The sequence below is a fragment of the Athene cunicularia genome, assembly GCF_003259725.1.
Source record: "Athene cunicularia isolate RWA chromosome 7 unlocalized genomic scaffold, athCun1 chr7_part1, whole genome shotgun sequence".
Classification (NCBI taxonomy): Eukaryota; Metazoa; Chordata; class Aves; order Strigiformes; family Strigidae; genus Athene; species Athene cunicularia.
Genome location: NW_020799107.1, coordinates 19,278,271 through 19,302,047, shown reverse-complemented (window position 1 = coordinate 19,302,047; position 23,777 = coordinate 19,278,271). Strand labels below are relative to the sequence as shown.

Below are 23,777 nucleotides of genomic sequence, written 5' to 3'. Positions count from 1 at the left end.
TCACAAAAATTTTTGGTAGATATGACCCCTAGTTCTCTTCACTTTCCGTTAGTCATAGAAGATCTTTCCCTAGTCAAGTGTAAACTAATTTTGGTGTCCTGTTTCACTACCTTTCACTGCAGTAAAACTTTATCAGTATTAAAATTGTGTGTGCAAACTTGACTTCCCTAATTTTTGCATGTTAACTTTGCAATGTATGTATCCTGTTATGCATGATATTTAAACTTCACCATACAGTTGCTCACTCCGTGTTACTAATTTCTCTCTTTCCTTTTTATTAGAAAAGTGTCTCCTCTATTTGGTGTTGAAAATAACATTAAGTGAAGATACATCTTTAAAATAGAGGGGTTTAAATATTTAAAGAGTTGAAAAGTATCTTACCTTAATAACTTCAAATAAATACTTAGAGCACATAAATTTCACTTTCCACAACATCATATTCTGTTTCACATCTAAATTCCTTCCTTCTAGGAAGAGCAAAGTATGTTAGCAATGGAAGAGGAAGGGACTGTTCAATTACCACTAGAAGGACATTACAGGTAAAATATACCTTTCCTCTTTTAGGTGAGTTGCAATTAAACAAATAAAATAAACATGCCGCAATATTTATTCTTAATGCTTACTGAATGTCAGGAGGATCTTTGTCTGGTAGTAGAGTATGGATAGGTGAACTGAACCATATATTGCAGCTTTTAACAAGCCTCTTCCAGTCTTTCCATGTGCTCTCACAGAACTGCAGGATCAGGCCATTCATAATGAGCCTTGGCTTCTGACATGTGCAGTGCGAAAGGAAGATGTAGAGCAGGTCAAACCCTTCGCCCCGATGCTAGCAGGGAGCCGGGAAAGGTTTTGAACACACCCCAGAAAAACTAGGTTCTTAAGAGTATAACATTTTAAAACATTCTAATTAAGATCCTGCGTATGTGCGATAGTAAGTGAATCAAGAGCTGACCAGGGTAGATAAGGCATAATGCAGGGTTGACCCGACTTAAAACCATGAGAACCTGTGTTATAGATAGGAATAATACACATGGCCGGCCCATAAGGGCTTACTCTCATTTACAGTTTTCAGAAAGTTCTTAATAACGATTTGAAATATCTGATGATAGTAACCTCTGCCATTAATGCGAGTTCATAGGAACACTATCTCATTGCGGCCTTCTCTCATATTTTAACACAAAGTTACCCTTACGTCTCAACTGTCTGTGTCTCTGAGAAATCCCATCTCATTTCTTACTTTTGATTCATCACATTTCTGATGGTCTGTTTTTCTTTTCTTTTGTTCATACCTTTTTGTTCTATTTTATATTAGCCATTAGCCATATAAGCTTAGTTTATCTTGAGGTGTGATCTGTATTGATCTGTAGTATGCTTACTTAGGTGGAGTTGCCTGGGTAATATCTGACTTTCTGTGCTGTAAGGGGTCACAGTCTTACAGCTAAAAAGAGTCAGGACACTGGTTGATAAAGTGGTTCCTCAAAACACTGAAAACAAGTTTATTGAGGTCTTACTGAATGTCAAGCCATATGTAAACCATGAAGTTGGGAATAATGTAAAGCCAGGCCCTTAAAACATTCAAGACTTTATTATTCTTAATTGTATGAATATGTATTTGGAGCAGTCCAGGTAAAGCTAAGGGCATAATGGGAACAAAATGCTGCTTAAAGCTACTGATTAGCTTGCTTAATTGGGACATTTTTACTGGATCTCTTGAATTTTTGACTTTGTCAAGGTTTTTCATTGCTTGTAAAATTTTAAAAAGCAAAACTGTTTTAAAAGCAGGTGGAGTTTCAAAGCATAAGTACTTTGAGAACTGTTAGGAGCTCTTAGGATTCTTGCTTAATCCAATATGCCACTGTCATGCTATGAGATCTTGGGCAATATTTAATGTCACAGTTCCTCATTTTTCTCTGTATACTAGTTGGAAGTGACACAATACATTTTATTGATGTTACTGTGATTAATTGCTGTTGGAGGAGGAAAATACTAAAAAAAGTGCTAAGATGTTTTAAGAGACTATTTTAAAGTCATTCAGTATTTTTGAAATTTAATGTAATTTCTTAACTTGCACTGCACTTATTTATTATCATCGCTACCAGTTTTCAAGGACTTTTGTAGAGTTAATAAGTAACAAGACTGATTGCTCATTGTTTTATTATGTATTTACTTTTAATCTTGCCTAGAGATGACCCATCTGTGATAAACATTTCTGACGAAATGGCAAAAACTGCTGTGTGGAAGACATTGTTGATAACCTCAGAGAATGCAAAGGATAAGGAGTCAAGCTTTCCTTCTAAAAGGTTTTAATTTTTTTTACTATATAATACTTTATATATTCATGTCAAACAAATACTAGAATATTTTTCTAGGGAAAGATTTCTAGCTTCTTGCAGTTTTTATTTTGTGAGGTTTCCTTTTATTTATGTCCAGTTGTAATATTCTGAGCTCAAAACACAAATTCACTATTTATTTAAAAAAACCCCACAAATATTTGCATGCTACTTAGTTATGCTACAGTGGAAAATGAAGATGAGCATGCCTGATGCTTGTGTAATGAACCGTCAGCCTACACCTGGATAATGCACAACAGCTGTTGTGTTTGTTCTGCTTGCTTTTGTTCTTTCCTTTTGAAAAAGAAGCGGTTGTCACTGCCCTGGAAATACCTATATGAAGAACCCAGTACTCTGAATGCAATCTACTAACATTTGGAGTCAATTTTAAGATTGCATTATATCTTTTTGGTTTTGTGCCTACTTCACTTGTACTCAAACCAGTTAAATACTTTCAACTTTTAGTCCAGACAAACGTAAAATGAAGCAATGTTTTATTTGTGCTACAGAGTAGTTATGGGAATAAGAAAATATTGAATACAAGCACAGTGTGATTGTAAGATAAATTTTCTTCTGTTTCCATAAATTGTAACTATTTTCTACTTAATTGTTTCATATCACATTTTTGTCATAAGCTCCCCTTCCTAATCACTCTAGAAGCTGATTCCCCAAAGGTAAGACCCTGCCCCCAACCTTTTCCTTGAGTGTATCTTCCAGTTCAGAATCGTGTCACCTAGGAACCCAAATGACTTTGTGTAGTTTTTGGGGAGACAGAATGAAAATAAATTTCAAATAGAAATGTAAAAGGTCTTCATTAAAGCCCTTAATATTAAAATTTGAAAATTTATTGTGTATTAAAAGTAGAAACTGTAGGTGTAGTATATTTAAGTATTAAATTGAATTTATTAATAAGAATTATTTTTCATTAATTCTTTGACTTTTAAAAAATATAAAATTATATTCTGCCTGTTCTTAAATCTCATTTTCAAAACAGACTCCATGTTTGAAACAGATAGTCATTGTTTTATGGTAAAAAAATGCAGTAAGAGAAAAAATTTAGTAGTGAAATAGATTTTTAAATTTTGTCACCCCAAAATGGCATGCTGCCTTTCAGTGTTGGTTCCTTTACCTCAACAGCATAAACAAGACAAACAGTTGATGACCAGCAAGTCTTAATTTCAGATACGCATGGAGCATCCCACCTAATGTGATCATTTTAATGCTGTTTCACTGACAGTCAAAATATCAGCATAGTTCTGATTTGCCTTCCACCCTACATGTGGGCTGAGAAGGATCCTGGCACAGTGAAATCAGTGTGGTGCATGGGAGAAGGATGTACAGTAGGGTTTTCTTCCTTATGTGTCTCTGCTGTCCAGGCTGTAAAAGCCTGGAGAAAGAAGAAACTGATGTTGTACAGTCACAGCCACTGCGTATGCAGTAGTTGTAATTTTTCTGGTGGATGTTGCTTTCTTTGACGGTATTATAGATTATGTAAACATGTACTGTTTTTATCGGAAATTTTCAAAGATCCTTTGAGCATTCACAGAGACTGTGGCTCAGACAACATTGGTAAAAGATGATTTGGCCTTTCCACTGCAGTAAAATAGAAACTCATTTTCCAGTGAGCTCATTCTCAATTTGTTCTTGTATCTTTGCTCATGAAAACAAAGACTCGGGTGAAAAGGAACTAAAGGATCGCAGGTTTTATGGTTTTAGATAAGAGTGTCCTGTTGTAAAGGAACAACGTAAAGAATCTGCAGTCCTGCTTTTTTCATGTACTTTAGCTTGTCTCAGACTCCCAGACAGAAGTAGATTCAAAGACCTTTAAACCTGGAAGCCTTACTTTCTGATAAGGAAAACCATAGACAATATTAAATTTAAATCATATTACAGACAGAGCTAAAGAAGTATTGTATTCCTAAATGCACATATCATTACATGAAGATATAATTCAATCCTAGGTAAGTACTGAGAAAAAAGATAGCTTGGAATGGTAGCAGTTGTAAGGATAATTTTTGCAAATGATCATCAGTATTACATTACACAGTTCCCCTCAGTGAAGGGTCTCTTAGCAGAGGGGAAAAAAAATAACGTTGTGTTCAACTACACAAGTGTTTAGGACCTGTTGTCAGGTCTACTTTCTTATACTAATATCCCAAAATATTATTAAATGGGCACAATGAAATCATCGTACAGTATTATAATTTAATGTAATGCTTTTTACGTAAGGCACCAATCAGTTAACAATATAGGGTGATTTCTGGAATACATAAAATCTGGAAGTTCTTAATACTAATTAAATACTGCGTTTACCTGACCAATGAAATGACTGGCCAATAATAAACTAAGATCATCTCCAAAGAGAGATTTTTAGGGAGGAAGGTTTATACAAATGACTTCTTGGCCTGATGCATGTATATTACCTATAATAAGCTCTGCCCAGCCCCTGGCTCTGTGAAGTAGTATAGTGCATGATAGTTCTTACATCCCACACTTGTAACTGTATTTAAGTGTTTAAAGAGGGGATTTAAAGGAGATTTACTTAGTCAACTGTTGCCTTATGGTAGAGGCAGCTGGACTTTACAATTTTCCAACCTTAATTTTTCATTATGAAAATTTCTAGGGACCTAGAGTTCTGCTTTTGAGTCTGTCTTGATAGAATTGAACACCAAGGCACATGTCTGAAACATAGCCCTCTGGTACATGTAATTAAATATTCCTCTGCCTTTGCTTATATTAAGCCCCTCAGATAGCAATTTCAAAACATATGCAGAAGATCTGACCATGTATAGAAGGTGGTCCTAGCTGATCTTTTAAAGTATTGGAAAAAGAGGCATCTATCACTTTGTAGATGGTGTGAGTTTCCTTCTCTACCTGGAGATACGCAAATCCTGCATTCCAAACCTTCTTTCTCAGGACTGCTCCCTTGGTAGGGAGGAAGAGAGCTCCAGGTCCCTTACAGATCTACCAGTTATGTGTTTTACTGGTAAAAGGCTGGACTTGTCCTTTTTTTTTTTTTTTTTTCTTTTTCTTTCCCCCTGAATTTCTCAAGGCATTAAAGCCCACATCCGCAGGAGATGCTCAGAGGTGTGAATCCTAAATAGAAGGAGGACTTTCCTGGTATCACAGAGGCACCTAAAACCTGGAAATATTATAGACTGTAAGGCACACAACACATCCTCAGTGTTTGCTTTTACTAAGCACAGGTAACTCTCTGCCTGCTGTACTGCTGCACTTTAAATTCACCCCCCAGGAATTTGTTTGCATACCCTTTGTGTGCAGAAAGTGTAACATACCCAATTCTATCACTGTTCTACAGAAGGTGACAGATTTGGCAGTTGAAGTGGCAGAAGTTGGTATTCTTTAGCTATTTCCATTAACACCTCTGGAAGCTGCCATAGGCATAGAAGTAAGCTTTGGCTGAACTGAATTGTATCCTTAAAGCAATTTTTATGTGAAGAAAAATGTCAGATGATTGTAAAATTGTGCATGAATCACCTTAAGAATTTGAGAATTGATCTTGCTTTCTTTAAGCCTTGTGTAACTCAGACTATTTCTCATTCATTCTAGTTAAGGAATTATTCCCATGAAGCCTGGTAGGTTATGTGCTTGATACAGGTTTGTTCTCAGAACCATCTTTTTTTTAGATACCCTGCCACTCTGTTGAAGGCTTGATTTGCCTGTGTTGTGGAAGCCTCGTTGCATTTTCATAGTGTGATTGAAACTCATTGCAAGAACATGACTTTTTATTTATTTACACTGTTGTAAATTAGGACCCTCTTCAAAAAAAAAAAAAAAAAAAAAAAAATCATCTGCTTTTCACATATATTGCTTTCTGTAGGCAAATCATCAATGTTTTAACTGGAATAAAGCTGAATACAAATTTGAACTCTACTACAGAGTTCTTAGTGATATGGCATTTATAAGATCTTCCAGGCTTATTTTTTAAAAATAGCTATTTCCTTATATTGTATACATGAGGAAGTATGTATTCAGCTCCAGCTGGGGAATATTGTCACTACCCCCCAGTCAAGACTGAAAGCCAAATACTACAGTTGAAAATTGGCTTGCACTACTCTAGTTCAGAAACATTTCTTCTAATTATACATTGAGCAGCAGAATACATTTTAAAGACAATAAATACTTATTGTGACCTCTTGTTTGTGCCATTTAAGAAAATGCTGGTATTGTCTGAGAACTGTACCATTATTTAATCAATTAACAGTTTTATTTGCTGGGAAAAAAGAAGAAAAAAGTGGCTATCTTTGCTTGCATGCTGGCTGACTTGTCTGTCTGTACATCTTCAGTTCTCTACCTACCTCGTCACTAAAATGCTGGCTGATGTCTTCTGCACCATTCAGCACAGAAACTTTCACTTGCTTCCCAGTTTGTGCTATGCAGCATGAAAAATTAAAATATGAATGCAATGTTGGTTTTCAGGTAGATTATTAATATATATGATAGTGCTGCTCTAACTTTCTTTTCCTTCTTTTCTTAGTGCTGAAATCAGAAAAGAGAAGAAAGCTGACTCAGGGAAAGGCGTTGACCGGGAGACTTGTCTTTGACTTGTTCTTCAATTATTTTTTTTACAAACGAATGAAAGGAGTGCCACAACCACTAAATATACATGATTTGACCTTGTAACTTTGTCTTTCATCTCAAACTAGCACAGGTAATGTAGTGCAATATATGTCTCATTTCACCTTGTCTACATGTCTACATTGTCTAGTATCTGTGTAAATGTCTGCAGTAGCCAATGCAAAAAAATCTTTGTTCGTTGCTGATATTGGCCATTTATCGGTATCCAAATCATAAATTTAACAAGCAAAGTTTCTTTCAAATTCAACTTTCCTGTTAATAGGTTTGTACTGTATTTTGCTACTTTTTCTGTGTGAGAATACTTAATAATCGACATTCAAGATGAACTTGAAAACACTCGTTCCAATTTTTTTTTGTTTTTTTTTTTAAATCACCTAACTTGAGTAAATGATTTCAGGAGACCCAAACTGACAAGCAAACATTAAAGAAGTTTTTAAAGTAACAACTGACATGACCCTGTGAACAAACTAACAAGGATAATCCTTTCCTCCTCAAGCTGCCCTTTTGAAGTCATGGATTACTCTTGCAATGAGGATTGCAGGGTCAGATTCTGTATTTGTGAAGTTTTCCTTGATTTAATACAGTGTATTTAATATTCAAATTTGTATGTAACTGGAACATAGTCTCATATATATATATATATATATATATATATAAAAATATATAAAAATATATATTAAACCATTCTCTCACCTTAGTTGAAAAAACACCACATCCTTTGATGTGAAACACATACTTCTTAAAATGCAATCTGTGATTACAGTATCTTACCTTGTATTGTATAAATGGTGCCGTGGTAGGCCAAACAACTGCGTTACGTCATTAATCAACCCATTATTTTATAATAGGGAAAATTTTGTAGATAGAAAGTATACCCCATATGCAGTTATATCACCTGCCCAATGATTTTTCTCTTTATTGCCTAAAATACAGCCACATAAAGGGCATATTTATATTGTCCTCTCTCTACTAGTAACTGTAAACCTCTTAATTTCAGAGAGTGTTTATAATACTTAAATGGGTATCCTGCTGTTGGTTTTGTTACAGCTCTTCACTATTCCATCAAGTACATATTGATTAAAAGGTAAAAACAGCATTGCGCACAGTAAAATGTGGCTTTAAAGCCATTGCAAAGACACTTTTCGTAATGGATTTTGTTACTGCCTGATCCTTCAAGCTGTTCTTTTGTGCAGAACAAGGACTGTGAGATTAGATATTGAATTAATAGAGGCATGGAGCAAAAGTTTGACTGCGTTATTTGGAATTCACAGATTTTTAAATTTTTTTAAGGTAAATTTTTAAATTATTGAAAGAAAGCTAACTCTCATTATTATGCTATTATTTTGAATCCTACAAATAAGAATTAGTCTTGTCATCTTTATAACAACGCATCTACAGGACTCTTAACATTCCCCAGCTTTCCAAAAGATCATAATTTTTCCATAGACCTCATGTGAACAACTTTTCAAATCCAGCACATTTAAAGTATTCCTTCCAATGTTTTCATGTGTGTGTGAGTGTGTATGTTTTACTACTTTAGCCATAAATGATAATTGCATTTTGCTGCAAACTAATAAGGTCACTGTTCTAAATTTGACTTAGCATTATTAAAGCCCATTAAAGGCAATTTTTATGGAGAAAAAAAAATCTAATGGACACAAAGGATTTACATTTAATTCAGTGTTTGTATTTGTAAATTTAGGAAAAAAAAATGCTGATGCATTAACGTTAAATGCTTTGTTTTGTGTACTTGATAAATTTTAAGATTCCAATTGTTTTAAGGTTAGTATAGAAGTTCAGTACTGGTTTGTCCCGAAAGCTGCCTGGTGGTGTTTTAATATGTTGCTGACTTTGTTACAGATAATGTATACAATCAAAATGTATTAGTTTCACTTGACCAACTCTTAGAATATTAAGAAATCAGTGTAATCAATGGCATTCTGTATTTCTGTTCAGTATTTCAGAGTGGTTTTATTTTAAAAGAGTCACTCTGTTCTTGTGCGAATTTAAATGCTATTCCAATGTTAATCTTAACATTCTGTAATCACATACAATATAAAGCAAATGTAGTGCTATATTACTTCTAATTTCATATTCCTGGTCAAAATTACGCAATTTCTTGGATGTAATTTATTACAAAAGTTTATGTGTACATGTGAATAGACTATTGTGTTTTTCACGATTAAGAAATGTTATGTGAAAATAAATATTTATCCTAACTAATTTTCAATTTTATTTTTACCCCGCAAAACCCAGAACAAGTATGCAATAGGGTACAGTGTTTTAAATGTCTACCTGACACTTGACTATGCTTCACAAATTAATGAATTGTAGAGCTCAGTACTGCTCCATTTTCAAGTGCAATCTTATTGAAACATGCAGTGTTATCAAGTGTTGGCTTGCCATGTGTGGTTGATGGTGGTGTACTTCGTCTGACAAACAGTAAGTGCACCATGGGGGATGGCATATAACTGACCTGTTCTGGGAAGAGAATAGGAATTACATTCTGAGGTACTGGTCAGGAGTTGGTTCCCCTTCCTTCTGGGAGAGATGACACAGACTAGGCAATAGTTGGGTCTTTTTACAGATCAATAAGTAAGGAATTCCTCAGTGCTACAGTATTTAAAGTGACTAATAGTTGAAGAGCAGCTTAGCCTGCTGCCTATTGTGGGAGCTTCTGCTATTCTCAGGACCCTAAATTTCTGCTACTGAAAAATTTTTAGGCTTATAACCTAGTACTACTGCCAAAACCCAGTACCTGAAGTACTGACTCTATCTTATTAAATCCCTGTGAGCTTCTTCACCAGTTTTTAAACCAAAGACTGGAAGCCTCCTAGCCTGAGAATGGTAACAGTCACACCTCAGGCTTCAGCAGCTTCTGTCAGGATTTTACACAGTGTCTTGTACAACAAACTTTTCACATGGAAAAAAATACAGAGGAAAAGAAGATAGTTGATAGGTGCCTAACTCACTCTAGCATGTGGCACTACTTCAGACATAACTGGGTCCCAGTGCTAGCTTCATACATTAATGAAAGGAGCTGGCTTGCTTCTGGGGCCTCAGTTTTAGGTATTTACCTGTGTTCATGCATTTCAAGTACACTGTCAGGTCCCTGAAGCATCTCTATCTGCATTATTTTTGGAGCTGAGGGAGAGCTACCAGAGAGAAAATTAGACACTAAACTGATGTTTATTATTAGGACACTTACTATAGCAATAAACTTTTTTATCTACTAGCAGGATATCTTAGAAGTTGCTTTCCATAAAAAGATATAAGATAACTAGTACTGTACTGCCTCACAGATTAGACTGAGAGTACAGAAGTTTCCCAGTGAGATGCTAGCATCAGTAAGGTAGGTCAGATACAACAAACTGCATTTTAAATGAAAGACTTAGGACAAAATAATTGGATTTTTTTTTAATGCTTCTCTGATTACACTAAGGGGATTCTTGCAGTTCTTAATGAGAGCCTAGTTAATGTAGTTTTTGGATTAACAGTTTTGTAACTGTTTTCCCCTTGCATACACAAGCCATCTAGAAGTTCATAATGATCATTTTTTATAGCGTATCTGCATTACTGTTATCTACTGATTTCTGTTTCTTTCCCTTAAGTCAAAAAAGTCAGAGACATGAATACTATAACCTCTTCAAGTCTACTGACAGCCTGTATCCTACAGGACTTTAACACTGGTGACTGTCTACATTAGAGCCACTAATACACTGAGCCCAAGATTATATTTGTAATACCCATCTCCAGTTTGTTTCCCAAAAACCCTTATTTTGTAAGTCAAGGAAGTTTTGTTTTGTTTATGAGCCCAAAACCTTATTTTCTAGCTCAGGCCCTCTTCTCTTTCTCATTTAAGGACAAGCTGCACAAACTGTCTTGACATTCTCCCCCATGCTTTGTCTGTACAAGTACATTCACACCTGATGTCACCAATAACCCAAAATACATACATAATCACATGCTGGTGTCTAATACAAAGAAGCTAAGTAAGATAATCATGTGACACTCCATTACATGATACCATTAAACAAAAGCAGAAACTTCACTGTGTCTGTCAAAATCAATGGATTTTTGTAAAATTCTAGGAGTTCATTTCTTGAGCAACGTTTTCAGTGATACAACTACACCTCCTTTTATAACTTAATGTCTTTATTATTTTAAAGCAGCACAGTTTGTAGTACAAGTGGGTTGCATCTTTTCTATCTATGTGAAATTAAGAAAACTAATGTAATCTTCAGATGGAGAAGCCTACCTGGAGTGCTGAAAATAAATCAGAAGTTTACTGGTAGCCTGCAACAAAAAGCAGGTTGACTAAATAGCATGTTCACATGAGAGTTACAGTCTAGCCCTTGCTTTAAGTGCCTGCTAGTTTGCATTATAAAGTTTTATGTTTGAGTGCAAGGAATATATCCTATTCATCAGTAAATAGGAAACTCTAAGGAAAAAGATTTTCTGTCCCATAGAGAAACATCTTAGAACTCTAGCAGCCCACCATTAAGATTCTACCAGTGCAGATTCCCACAGTAGCAGCCTTTTTGACTATAAAGTAAGCAAAACCCACAGTGCTATGAAACAAAGAAATTCAGTGCCGTTGGTTTGAATAGGTATAATTAAAAATCTTTGGTGAAAGCTGGTTACATACTTCCCTTGCGAGACTTTCACAACTGTAATCCAAGAGATTGCAGAGAAAATACTAACTCAACTACAGTAAAGTGGTTGATTCTGCACAGAAAATATTATTATTCCTGATACTGTTTCTAAAATAATAATTGATAAAGCATTAAGTAATTTCTGGAAAATTTCTTCAAAGTTTTATCAGTATTTTCACAGAAATTTTTATTAAACTGATCTCCACATTAGTTCCTTTGTGACATTTTCATCATTCATTACCTAATATAGAAACTGGACTATTTGTCTTTTAGACTGAAATATCAACAGGTACTGATTCAAGTAAGTATCATGCTTTCTACAAGTCTGCAACATACCCACATTCTGGTGATGTTAAAACCTGATTAAACACAATCAATAAAAATACAATAGTTGCTTGGCAACAGAAGTCATTATAAAGATCAGCATTTCATTATGTATACAGGTATCCCAAGAGCTGACCCTTATCTCATTTTGATTCTTAAAAGTTCATATACTGGCTCTGTACATTAGCTAGACTTTTCTGGAGAAGAACCATCAGAAACAACCAAAATGCTGGTGCTAGGACAGTGAGAAACACTGCTTTATGAAATGGCTCATATGGGTATAAATATGCTTATGTGCTTGACCCGTGATGGCATGGTCTTTATCAGTATACCACTGTGGGAAAGAAAAATACAGAGAATGTTAGTTCTAGCTACATGCAAATGACATAAATCAAACATGACAGACATAAAAACACATGCAGCCATTTAAAATTTCCCAGCATGAGACTATTTCTGCATGGAGGCAAAGACATGACAGTGGGAGGAAGCTCAATGATACTTTTGTCCCTGCTTTGTGTGTGGGATATACCATCTATTCACGCTAAAAGTACAAAATGAATTCATGGCTTATCCGCACATGGAGTGTAGATGCAGCTCCTCAGTTCAGAGTGGCACCTGATCTCTGTCCTTGTTAGCCCAGCAAGTCTGGCTGAAGGACAACCATGCACTGGTGCACCTGGCTTTCTTCTGTACTTCAACCTTTTCAGCACGGCTCCCCAAGAGCTGGGAGAAGGCAGGAAAGGAAGAGCTTGCACCTTAGTCTGAGAGTTTCCATGTACAGCATAAGAAGGGGCAAGTAACTACTTGGCTTAAAAGTTCAATAGAGAAACACCAAATGTAATGGACAGGTTATCTTGCACTTAGATGAATTTAACCTTTCCTTATATTCTATCTCTAAGATACCAGTCAGTGGACTTTGGGTATATTCAGAGATTGGGATTGGCTTGGACATTAAATAACACAAAAAATTCACCAAAATTAAAGGTTAGGTAAACAGAGTGAAATATGAAAAGGAGTTATTTTACATCTTTTCTTGTACAAAAGCTACATGGGTGTGTTATGTTAAAATTTCAGTTACTGAATGTGAAATGCAATTACGTGAGCTTTAAGATAGCAATTGATTTACACCTAACAGGAGGGAGCTTTTACTGCTGTTATTCTCATAATACAGACTCATTTGTATGATGATAAACAAAACAGAACCATACCATTGCCTGAAAATCCACTTCAGCATCAACAAGAGCTTTGGAAATCTGCGCTGCTTGCTGAAAGTGAACATTATCTGAAAAGTGGAAGAAAATGAGGAAATGGGTAAACAAAAAATTACTTCTGTACTAGTCTGGGGGAAAAGCAAAGCAACGAACACAGTAGACTCCCCAGCACTGCTGACTGAAACACAAATTAGTTGCAGAAAGCAGTATTATTTTATTGACGTAAATGTAACAGCCTTGCCCCTTCATGCTTTTGTTTTGTCAGTAGTAGAATTGCGAACCTGTCTGTAATACTAAAATGTCTAATTAACTGCAACTCACCATCTGCTGTTCCATGAATAAGGAGATATTCAACTTCCTTGAATTTTTCAGCTCTGGCCATTACTGTTGAACTCTGAAATTAAAGAAAAGGAAAAAAAAAAGAAAAAAGGTGCTATTTATTAGAAGATGATTTGCTACCAACTGACTTTGATTCCTGCTGACAGTCTGGGGTCCTTCGGATAAAAACAACCACCCCGGCTCCCCACCCCCCAAGTAGCATGTTCACATATCCGACAGCGCCGTGCTCGCACTCAAACCATTCTGCACCGGTCTGCAATTATTACCAAGGGTTATGTCTGCAAAGTAACAGGCAATTCCAGAGGGGAAGAGTTTTGTGAGTGAGATACACATTTAATGCATTGCTAACATGTTGTTAGCCTGCAGCACACCACTTGCCATAGGTTTCCTGTGTGACTGCAGACAAGTTAAAAAATGTTGCCATGGCAACAGTGCACCCTATGATAGCAAGGAGTAGCTATTGCAGAGACTACATGCGTTATCTTCCCCACCAAAATGTGTACTAGTTGACCTGTAGGTAAGTCAACAGAGCCAGTATCTCATCAGTCTCAAGTAGAAAGGGCTGACAAGAAGTTTAAAACAATGCTCTCCCTGAAATATGACAGAGAAATGCCTGAAGTGAAAGAAACACTTGACCACATCTATAAATAGAAGTCGAGCTACATTTTGGGAATTGAAATACAATACAGGGATTAAAACAAAAAAACCAAACCAACAACAACTAAGATTAATCAAGTAACTTAAAACAGTAACAACATACTCCCTAGAACATACTAACCACCTGACTTGCTAGTGTGACTAGGTACTAAAGAATGAGGAAAGTGAGGACTGCAGGTGAGATCTTTAATTTGGGCAAGGAAAGGGTAGAGGAAAGTGCTCTGACACAAGAGTGGGAAGAATAAAAGGGAGAAGAGCAAGATGTTTTAGGCATAATGGGGCAAAAATACACTGAATTAAATTTCCTTCTATAAACACCATTATAGAGGTTCTCTGCTGAAAATTGTTAAATCTATATTGCAGCAACTTAAAAGCTACTGTGGCAAGGAAAAAAATAGTAAAAATTAGTAACAAAAGAATGTGGTGATTTTTTTTCTTCCCTACCTTGTACTAAGGCTGTATTCTTCCACAGACAGTTGCATTTAGTACCCCAAAAAGTCAAATAATTATTAGCAAGACACAGAAGTGTTCTAGTTTCTTTATGTCTCTTGTACACTCATGAATCTTTAAAGCAAGCGTAAATATTAAACTCCTTTTGTCATGGCAGAATAGCATACGACAACCCTCTAAGTGAAAGGAGTTCTTTGTAGTTATTCAAATTTAAAAACCCAAGTTCAGCAGAGAAAAAAAAAACCCACCCTCCAGTCTATAACAATGCAATTGCCCCCTTTTGACAGCAAAAGGCTGCAGATCGCCAGAAATCCTGTCTAATCGATGGAAATCCATGCACACTGCAAGCATGACACTATCCACTGAAACGAGTTGGTATCATGGAGTAAGAACAGATAGTTACAAGAGTGCCAAAATCTGAAGAGAGGACTTTGATTCAGTAAGGAGCACTGGTACAGCAGCCAACCAAAAGAACAATTCAGAAAGTAATGGCCCAGTGATATGAAAAAAAAAAAAGAACCAAGCAGTATGGTAAATTATTTTCTGTATGTGCAGAGGGAAACTGGACAGATCATCTTTGTAAACTTTCTTCCAGCAAATCAGTGCTGGTTTAAGGGACAGGAAATCTGTGAGTGGAAGCCTGACTTGAGCTACACTTCTGAGAACTCTACTTTCCAAAAGCAGTTTCAGAAAAAGGATGTTGCTATTTTCCCCATCCAAGCATTAAACAAAATAAAGCTATCTGCAAAATACTTCAGAAAGAAGGAACACAGAAAATATATACTTCCTCAGGTTTTTTTTATCACTTGCAAGTGATGTCTCACTTGCTGTACCCATACTCAACATGAGGAGTCCCTTCCCTAAAACGTGCTTTAAGGACACACAGTACTTCTGCCAAAAAAGAAGGTTGCAAGATAGGGAGCAATCTCAAATTAGGCACAGTTATAGCACAAAGCAACAGCTACATCAGCCGAACAAAACTCAAGTGGACAGCAAATAAATATGACTTAATTTACCCCTTCTGTTTCATAGTTATACTGCCGGGACAAAGATTCTGAAAAGGTAATATGTACAAGTACTGAAAATTAGGCCCTGCTGAGTGTAACTGGCTTTTCTAAAGATCACACAGCAGTCAACATTTTATCAGCACTCCACAAACAAGTTAAGGTTTGGCTGAAACTGAAGGTCTCTCTCCCTTTAGCATATTCTCAGATAATAGAACAAATGTCAAATCAGTACAAGATGGCATATTTACAAAATTGTACCCTGTTTTGCATAACCTAATGATGCAGCAGTTCTTAAGGACTGAACATTTCAAATCTGCTAGAAAAAGATTGCCAAATCTATGACTGTTTCAAACACTTGCCAAAAGCATATCAAATTCAGAGTGAACTGCAAAATAATCTTCTCACAAGTTGAACAGTCTCTTCGGTATGCTTTACATGGCTACTGCATCTGACCCCTAGAGCTCTGCCCTGATTTAGTCTTAAATCTTCTATATCAGGGACATTTCTTCCCCGGGCAGAGGGCTTCTCTGCCATTCAGCCTAGGATCCCTACACAATTATATTGGGAACTCCACCCATGCTTGCTGCTTTCTTTTACAAAGCTCTAATTTTTAGTAGTTCACAACTACCTTAAAAGGCACTGATTGCACCTAATTAGCCTACTTAGAGGAGTGAGTCATCCCTCAGACTTGACAAGTATTGAGCATCTCAGATTATCTTCAATAAATGTGAAAGCTAACATCACAGTAATAGAAAGGTAGGGTGTATCCTTCTTACCACATCTAGTTTCTTGAGACTATATATTCAGAGCCATTAATAGTCTGTGCATTAGGAAGGTGCCTTGCTGCATGCACCTTCTCTAAGCAGATGTGTAGAGTGTCATTTCTTTTAAATTAGAACACAGTATAGAGTTTATGGAACCTTTCACTTTTCAAGCCAGCTTTATAGTGGATGCAGTAGAGAATATATGATGCAGCACACAAACCTGACAGTACAAAGTTAACAGTTCAAAAATGCTTTAACAGCTTCAGCCATGAGAGCTTTCAGTACATGTTTTGCATTTACTTGCTAAAAACCATTCAGTTCAGAAAACAGCTCTCATCAGCAACAAGGGGCCAGGAGGCTGGCTACTGGGACTAGGACACTGAACAAAGGGGCTGTAAGCCAAGGAACATGCTGGGCTGAAGTCAGTAAGGGTCTTCAGCAACAACGAAATCCTACAACCCTTCCATTGATGCTGCATGAAAAGCAACAAACTCACTTCTCAAGCTACCCCATGCCTCCAGGTTTATGTGGAAAAGTAAATACCAAGTAACACATTATTTGGGGCTTATAACGAATGAGGACTTAAGCTGCATTTTCCTATCTCTAAAAGCAGCAGTGAAGTGTGACAATCTGATCTGTGCAATTACCCCTCCTCCATCTAGCCACCGTTCTCCCCAATTAGTCCTCTGAGTAACACATTTGAAACCTTTAGCTCTTTGGTACTGGCAGTTTCAACGTGGCCATTGCCAGCAATGGATACTATGCCAAGAAAATCCGACTCCTGGCTTGAAAGGATTAAACAGTCCTCTGTTGCCATCTGTGCCGTGAAGCTGGTGAATGACTTTGTGCACCCAGAGCGTTAACGTTCGTTCTGCACGACGACAGTAACTTCTATTTACACTGCTACCTCGCAGACCTCCTACTGTTCCTACTGTGTTAAAAGAAATGCATTTGGAAAAAGGCAGGCAGGCGGCTTCAGGCTGCTGGTCAGTCCCTGGTGGGCCCAAGCAGCTAGCTGGTTAGAAGAGGCAGACGCAGTACCAAGTCTTCCAGCAATCACTACCATTGTCCTCAATTTTGACCAGAATGTCTGACAGAGCAGTAGACAAAACTAGGTAGTGATACATCAAAACAGATGCTTCAGTCCATGTATGTATGTATTTATATGATTAACCATACTTTTAAATCAGTGCAACAACTCCCAGTCCTTTTTTCCCCCCATTACACTTATTTTTTTAATGCATCATGATACAATCAGCGATAAACCGTCTTCTAGCCTGTTTACGAACCCAAACAGAGAATGGCCCATCTCTTTTCCTCTAACACCCATGTTTGGTTCCAGCAACGCCATGGCTAAACAAGATCCCAACAACCAGGGCACAAAGATCCCTCACAGTTCTCCAACAGCCCCTGATTTCCACCTAGATCTGAAATTTAACAAAACCTTACAAAAGGCTTGGGCTCTGCCCTATGCCCAGAGACCTGTGACTTCAAAAACCCTTGAGACAACAAAAGGCAGCTGGTACACGGAACGGCAAGTCAAACAATTCATCATTCCATAACAAGGACAATCAATCTACAGGTATTTTGCTCCCATTAGAACACCTGGAAATTCCCTCACTTCTGGGCAAACATCAGTCATTTTAAACCAAACCTTGGACATCCTGTGTTTGTGCAGATGGGGTCAAAATACCAGCCCTGACACTGCTGGCTCTTGGTTTGTAATTGCTTGGATATGATCACAGTACAGACAGACTTGACTACCTGTCAAAATTTCCTAATATTTAGGGGATTTTGCTTTCCCTGAAAAAAGCTTGCAGATTCCTAAAACATGAAAGTTTATACAATACCCATTTAAAAAAAATTACATTTCAGAAAGAACTGTAGTACATTTGTTTTGGTGGAAATGTTTAAGATAAGGCACAGTTTGCCCACGAGCATATTAAATTTTAAAACAAATTTGTTTCTTGGTGATTAAAATAAAACAGTTTTTACAGCTTGTTTTACAGTCTGCAAAGTAGCCAAATGGAACTGAATGTAAAAAAAAAACCAAAAAAAAGCCAACACACCAAACAAACAACAGAAAACACGCACCATACAGCAAGGAGTAACTGCCTCATGCAAATCCAAACGCATGAGACTACAGCCTCTAAAAGCACAATGCGACAGATATAGCTGGAAAAAAGAAACAAACTTATTTCTTCCCATAGGGAAGGAACTAGACTGTATAAAGAAAACAGAGTGGTTTAGAAAAGAAACAACATACTTCAAGTAATGAAATAAAGTGATTTCTTTCTTACATTATAGTTGTTCAGATTATCACTTGCTATAGGAAGGCCCATGTATCGCTCTGTGTATATTGAATCTGTAATTTAAAAAAAAAAAACAAAACCAGAATCTGCTATTTAAGTCTGTCTGTCTACCAGTAATTTTACTCACTGATACAAACAATATGAATGCATAATGAAAATTTAAAAAAAAAAAAAAGATAAAACCAGTTTTTCCACAATAAGGCGTGTAGGTAACCATCATTATTCAGAATATTTAATCTTCTTGTTGCCATGGACACCTGAATGCTGAATATTAATAAAGTACTTTGTGTCAATGTTACCTTATTGTTATTCTTTCAGTAATCCTAAGAAAATTACTGAAAATCTTGCAGTAAATGACTAGCAGTTGAAAAAAATCTTAGTTGTTTTATCTAAATATTTACTACTAAAAATCTATAAAATGAAAATGCAGTAGTAGACTAGGACTCAGCTTGTTTCAGTTACAGATAGCAAAAATTAAGTATCTCTGATTTTCCATGGATTTTTCAGCATGATATATTACCTTTTTTGCAGATTTACTGCTTTATTTTAAGACATACAAATCAATGCTCTGTTGCCATATTCTAACATCCATTTGACTTACCATGTCGCACTGGGTTTTTTTTATGTTGAATATGCATCCTTCCATAACCCTTTCCTTTATTGAATCAGCTAAGTGGAATTTTAGAGATCCTGATCTTCATTAAAAAAATATTTCCTGCCATACTGTAATATTCATGCCCAAAACATTATGAAAACATCCCTACGTCCTCAACGGACTACTGCTAATACCAGGCAGTATGATTTGATCTGTTGAATTAGCCAGAGCAAATAATATACCATCTATGTTCTAGTCACAGAATGATAAATTTTGCCTTATTTAACAGAGGTTTACCAGGAAAAGCTTTCCATTTAATGTTTTTGGAGAAATTGAAACCAGAGAAGTATCAAAATGTGATCACATTGTACCAGCACATACTATATTTTTAATTGTATATATATATTTTTTTTTAATCTGAGAGGAGGGCCCTATAACTGTGTTTATCGCTTCATGCAACTACAACCTTATATACTATAAGCTTGAAGCACGTACAGACTTGTCAACTTGTTCAGGTTTTCCTCACATCAAGCTATTCTTATTAGATTTATAAAATCCAAATTTTACACTCTAAAAGGAAAAAAAAATCCAAAGGCAATTCCAATCCTGTTCTGTTACTTTGTTAGAGTAAATTATGATGCAAGTTCAACATTAATGCTCACAGTTCATTCTTGTAAGTGAAGTAGCATTTTGAAGAAGCAAAGCCTTAATAGCGGTGGATTTCTGACACACAATACTGGTGTCAGAACACATGTCAGCTTTGGAAAGCAAAACACAGACACATTACAGTAATACTACAAATATTACAATAATTTAGTCTTCATTAAAGGTTAAAGAATTGTGAATATGACTTTTTAAAACGGGCAGCAAGATTTAGTGAGTTGGTTTAATTCCGAAATGCAGTACCTATGAGTTCATAAAAACAGACCAAGTGGCATTTACATGGCATCTAGAAGATAATCAAAGTTCTGCACTATGAATCAACACTGTGCAGCATGTGCACTGCAAGACATATGGGAATCCTTGTAATGAGGAAGCCATCACATACCATAATATTGCCAACGTGACACGGGGGCAACCGCTATTCCACACTTGAACACGCCGCTTCCAGAGCCAAGCACCATGGAGGTCACATATCCCCCATAAGACTGAGAAGAAAACATTGCTGTTATTTTAGTCAGAAAGAAAAGGATGGGGCCCATCTGCTAAACGGTTCATCAGACATTTATAGGCTCATCGTTTTTCATATTAATGAACTCCATTCTGAATTTGGGTCAGATCTCACCCAGCCTGCTCAGTCGGGGAAGCAGGCATCAAACAGCGCATGGCAGCTGTGGCGCTGATGAATGAGAACTTGCTAGGGAAAAAGGGTGCAAACGCTGCTGAACTGTGACTCAGCTAAGGATGACAGTGTTTGGTAGCACCGTAGGCAGCAGCGAAAGACAGGAAACAAGACACTGCTGAACCGCTGTGTCCCTCTCCGTGCTGGGGGAGTGGGTGGAAGCAGAGCTCGGGCCCACAATGTGCCCGAGGCATCCAAAAATTTACAACTCCCTCAGAGCAGGCCTATGGCAGCTCACTTGCTAACTCTCCTCTAAAGCGTCAAGAGCAAGACTGTGACTGGGGAGTGAAGGATCTTCTGCTGAGTCTGTGGGAGGAACTGTGCAGCAACACACTCCTTGCTATGCACAGAAAATTCACTCGCAGTGTAGCCTGATACACAGATGAGTAAATATCTGACACACTTGAGCATCCAGGCAGCAAGATACCTAAACAATGTCACTGACCGCCCAAATGACTGCCCTCACTATAGTTTGAAGGGGTTATTTAGGAAAATGTGCCCACCCACATTCAAAAAGAAGAGCAATTTTTGGATCCGATTCCTGTCTTGAAACCAGACTACAGGCAAATGGAATTGTATCTTAGTTCAAAGCCCTTAAATGTTTGCTCCAACTTTGATACTTAGGTCCTCCCAATAAGATTAGCAAAGTAATTAATGTACTTAGTAATTAAATCCATGTATAAATATGTTGCTAATCTGGTCATCATAAAGATATTCCTGCCAAACCTATGGCAAACAAAATTAATGTACATAGTGACAGGCTGACAGTGAGAGGCTGACAATCTGAAAAGTCAAGAAGGAAAACCTTTGCCCACAGGTTCAGTATCCAGGATGCATAACCCAACCTAGCCCCAGAGGATCGTTCAACTATTCATCCTGAGGCTCATGAGGAGTACAGTGTAAATGCATTAAATACTCCACTTCTGGATATGCATTAAATACTCCACCCCCCTACAAGAAAAGCTACTAGAGGCACCATCATCATCATCATCATCATCATCATCTTGCCATCAAGCAATTTATTCACCGGTGTCTGTCATCAGCAGTGACCAAATTTTAGCTAGCAACTTAATTTCAGATCCTGCATATATTTAAACATAGCATGCCTAAACAGAGCATGCAAGAATACTCCCCGTGACACCAGAAAAAGCAGTAAAACAGCAGCCCAGGATAGAGAAATACTCAGTTTGAACCAAATAGATATCACTAATATTATATATACTTAGCCTTGCAGCTGAGGGGTTATGTATATGCTGTTAAGCACTCCCCTCTACTGTGACAGGTTTTAAAGACACATCAAGTCAGAGATATCTGGCCTCTGGTTGGAAGTACTGCTGAAATAAAATAAAGCCAAACACAACAACATAGCAGATTTAGATATTTACAGGCTGCTAGTAAAAACACAACCACCATGCCACACAGCTGGTTCATATGTAATTTTACATCTTTTTTTAAAAAATTAGAGTAATCCAACTAATATAGAGACACACTAGTGAATATATACTTAGATATATATTTTTTATAAATACTGCTTTATCTTACACAGAGGAACTTGGCAGTATCTCTTTAAATAGTTTTTAATTGCTCTAGTAATCCTGATTTCTGTTTCAAAGGCCCCTGAATTCTTACAAAAGGACATTGTATACAGGCACTTGTAAAATGTACTTCATCAGTTCAGTTGTCGGACTATGCCATGACCCCCGAAGTGCCTCACACCAAGTACTCCAGCACTTCACACACATGGCAGCAGAACAAATAGTTGTTGCAATTAAATAATAAACCAGTTAAACTTATTTGAGTACTTACCCAACCCCAAATAGCTATTCTGTCCTTATCAACAAAGCCCATTTCAGAAAATTTTCTAAAAGCAAACAGAGTAATTAAATGTTTAATGGATTACAGGTATCTGCCATTATACAGATGTGCCTATTTTCCATCATGTTTACCGCTTTCTATTGTACAAATAAGCATTTCTCACAGTGACTGTATATAGAAACCTACAATACTTCAGGCACGTGTATTTTTAAGAAACTCAGAAAAATAAAAATCAGTGCACGTGAAAAAACAAAACCTGGATGCTCTCTTAAAGCCCTCAAACCGTGCTCACCGACATTTGTGTTGTATTAGGTTAGATTTTTCCACCTGCCTCACCTTGCATCACTTTCCCTCAACACACGCTGCGCCCTACCCCGCCACCTTCCCCCCTCTGAAAAAGAGGAAGAACACTCAAATTGCAGCAGTAAGGTAAGTAAGGTACAAGCTGACATCTGTAAATCCAGTCAGGGTTCAAAACAAAAAGATTCTTAAATTATATTTGTTTAAACTCCTTAACATTTTCAAATCCCCAAAAGCAAACCCCATGCAACCACTTTGTGATTCTTAGAGATTAATACTGACATCTTTCAGTTTAGTGAAGTTCTACAAGCATAAACCAAGCGATGAACATGAACTGGAGGTAAAGACTGAGTAGTTCATACAAATAACTCCATCACAACAGACACTTGCATAAAGGCTTGGAGTAAAACTTCAAGCTGCAAGTTCCTTGGTAGCATGCTCTGCTACTAATGTCACAGCTATAATTTCTACGAAACCAGAGATACGGTAAATTTGTATTAGAGCATTAACTCTTCTCTCTTTTTTAAGCATAAAATGATGGTTGGCCCATAAATGACACACTTCAGCATACAAAAACTAACATAGTTGTGTTTTTGCCAGTAATTTCAAGATGACCATTCAAAACCTTCACCTTTTTTTCCCCTACACAATAAGCACAGAAAATCAGGAGCAGATGTTGACCATTTTCCTGTATCTCACCTGGCTGCTTCTATCTGATCTTCCACTTCATATGTTCCCAGCCTTCTGTTTATAGCATGCATAATTTCGTCCCCTTGGTACCCACTTCCTCTGCCATCGAAGCTGGCCACAATGATCTGCTCGGTGCTGGCAAGGTAAGTAGCCCAGCTGATCCGGTAGACATAATCTACTTTCTGACTACAGGGTCCTGCATACCTGAGTGAAAAGTGCCACAGAATTCAGGCATTTACTTTCGACATATTCTTACATCAAGCATTTGAAATATGATTATTGCTGACAATTTTCAGCCACCAAAGAAAGGTAAACTTTTAAATTAAACTGAGCAAACAAGAAAAGCATTACTGACTGACTCCAAACTGCTGCTTTGCCTGGACACTA

General features: G+C 36.9%; 2 protein-coding genes across 10 annotated transcripts in view; one reads left to right on the top strand and one right to left on the bottom strand.

Moving 5' to 3' along the window:
- Positions 1–9,152, top strand: part of SLC4A10 (solute carrier family 4 member 10) — a 120,982-nt gene extending 111,830 nt beyond the window's left edge. For 4 of the 9 annotated variants that reach the window (XM_026852577.1, XM_026852581.1, XM_026852578.1 and 1 more), the window contains 3 exons: positions 472–539; positions 2,184–2,300; positions 6,829–9,152. In XM_026852577.1, the coding sequence (XP_026708378.1) occupies positions 472–539; positions 2,184–2,300; positions 6,829–6,895 (252 nt within the window). In that variant the 3' untranslated portion in view covers positions 6,896–9,152. Of the gene's footprint in view, positions 1–471; positions 540–2,183; positions 2,301–2,965; positions 3,005–5,900; positions 5,927–6,828 lie in introns of all 9 variants that reach the window. The other 5 variants (XR_003398790.1, XR_003398788.1, XR_003398787.1 and 2 more) reach the window with 5 other exon arrangements.
- A 1,285-nt stretch (positions 9,153–10,437) lies between these two features.
- Positions 10,438–23,777, bottom strand: part of DPP4 (dipeptidyl peptidase 4) — a 40,834-nt gene continuing 27,494 nt past the window's right edge. The window contains exons 19-25 of the mRNA XM_026852469.1: positions 23,400–23,594; positions 22,392–22,446; positions 20,292–20,391; positions 18,637–18,701; positions 13,441–13,513; positions 13,117–13,190; positions 10,438–12,242 (exon numbers count right to left, since the gene is read on the bottom strand). Of these exons, the coding sequence (XP_026708270.1) occupies positions 12,144–12,242; positions 13,117–13,190; positions 13,441–13,513; positions 18,637–18,701; positions 20,292–20,391; positions 22,392–22,446; positions 23,400–23,594 (661 nt within the window). The 3' untranslated portion in view covers positions 10,438–12,143. The remainder of the gene's footprint in view (positions 12,243–13,116; positions 13,191–13,440; positions 13,514–18,636; positions 18,702–20,291; positions 20,392–22,391; positions 22,447–23,399; positions 23,595–23,777) is intronic.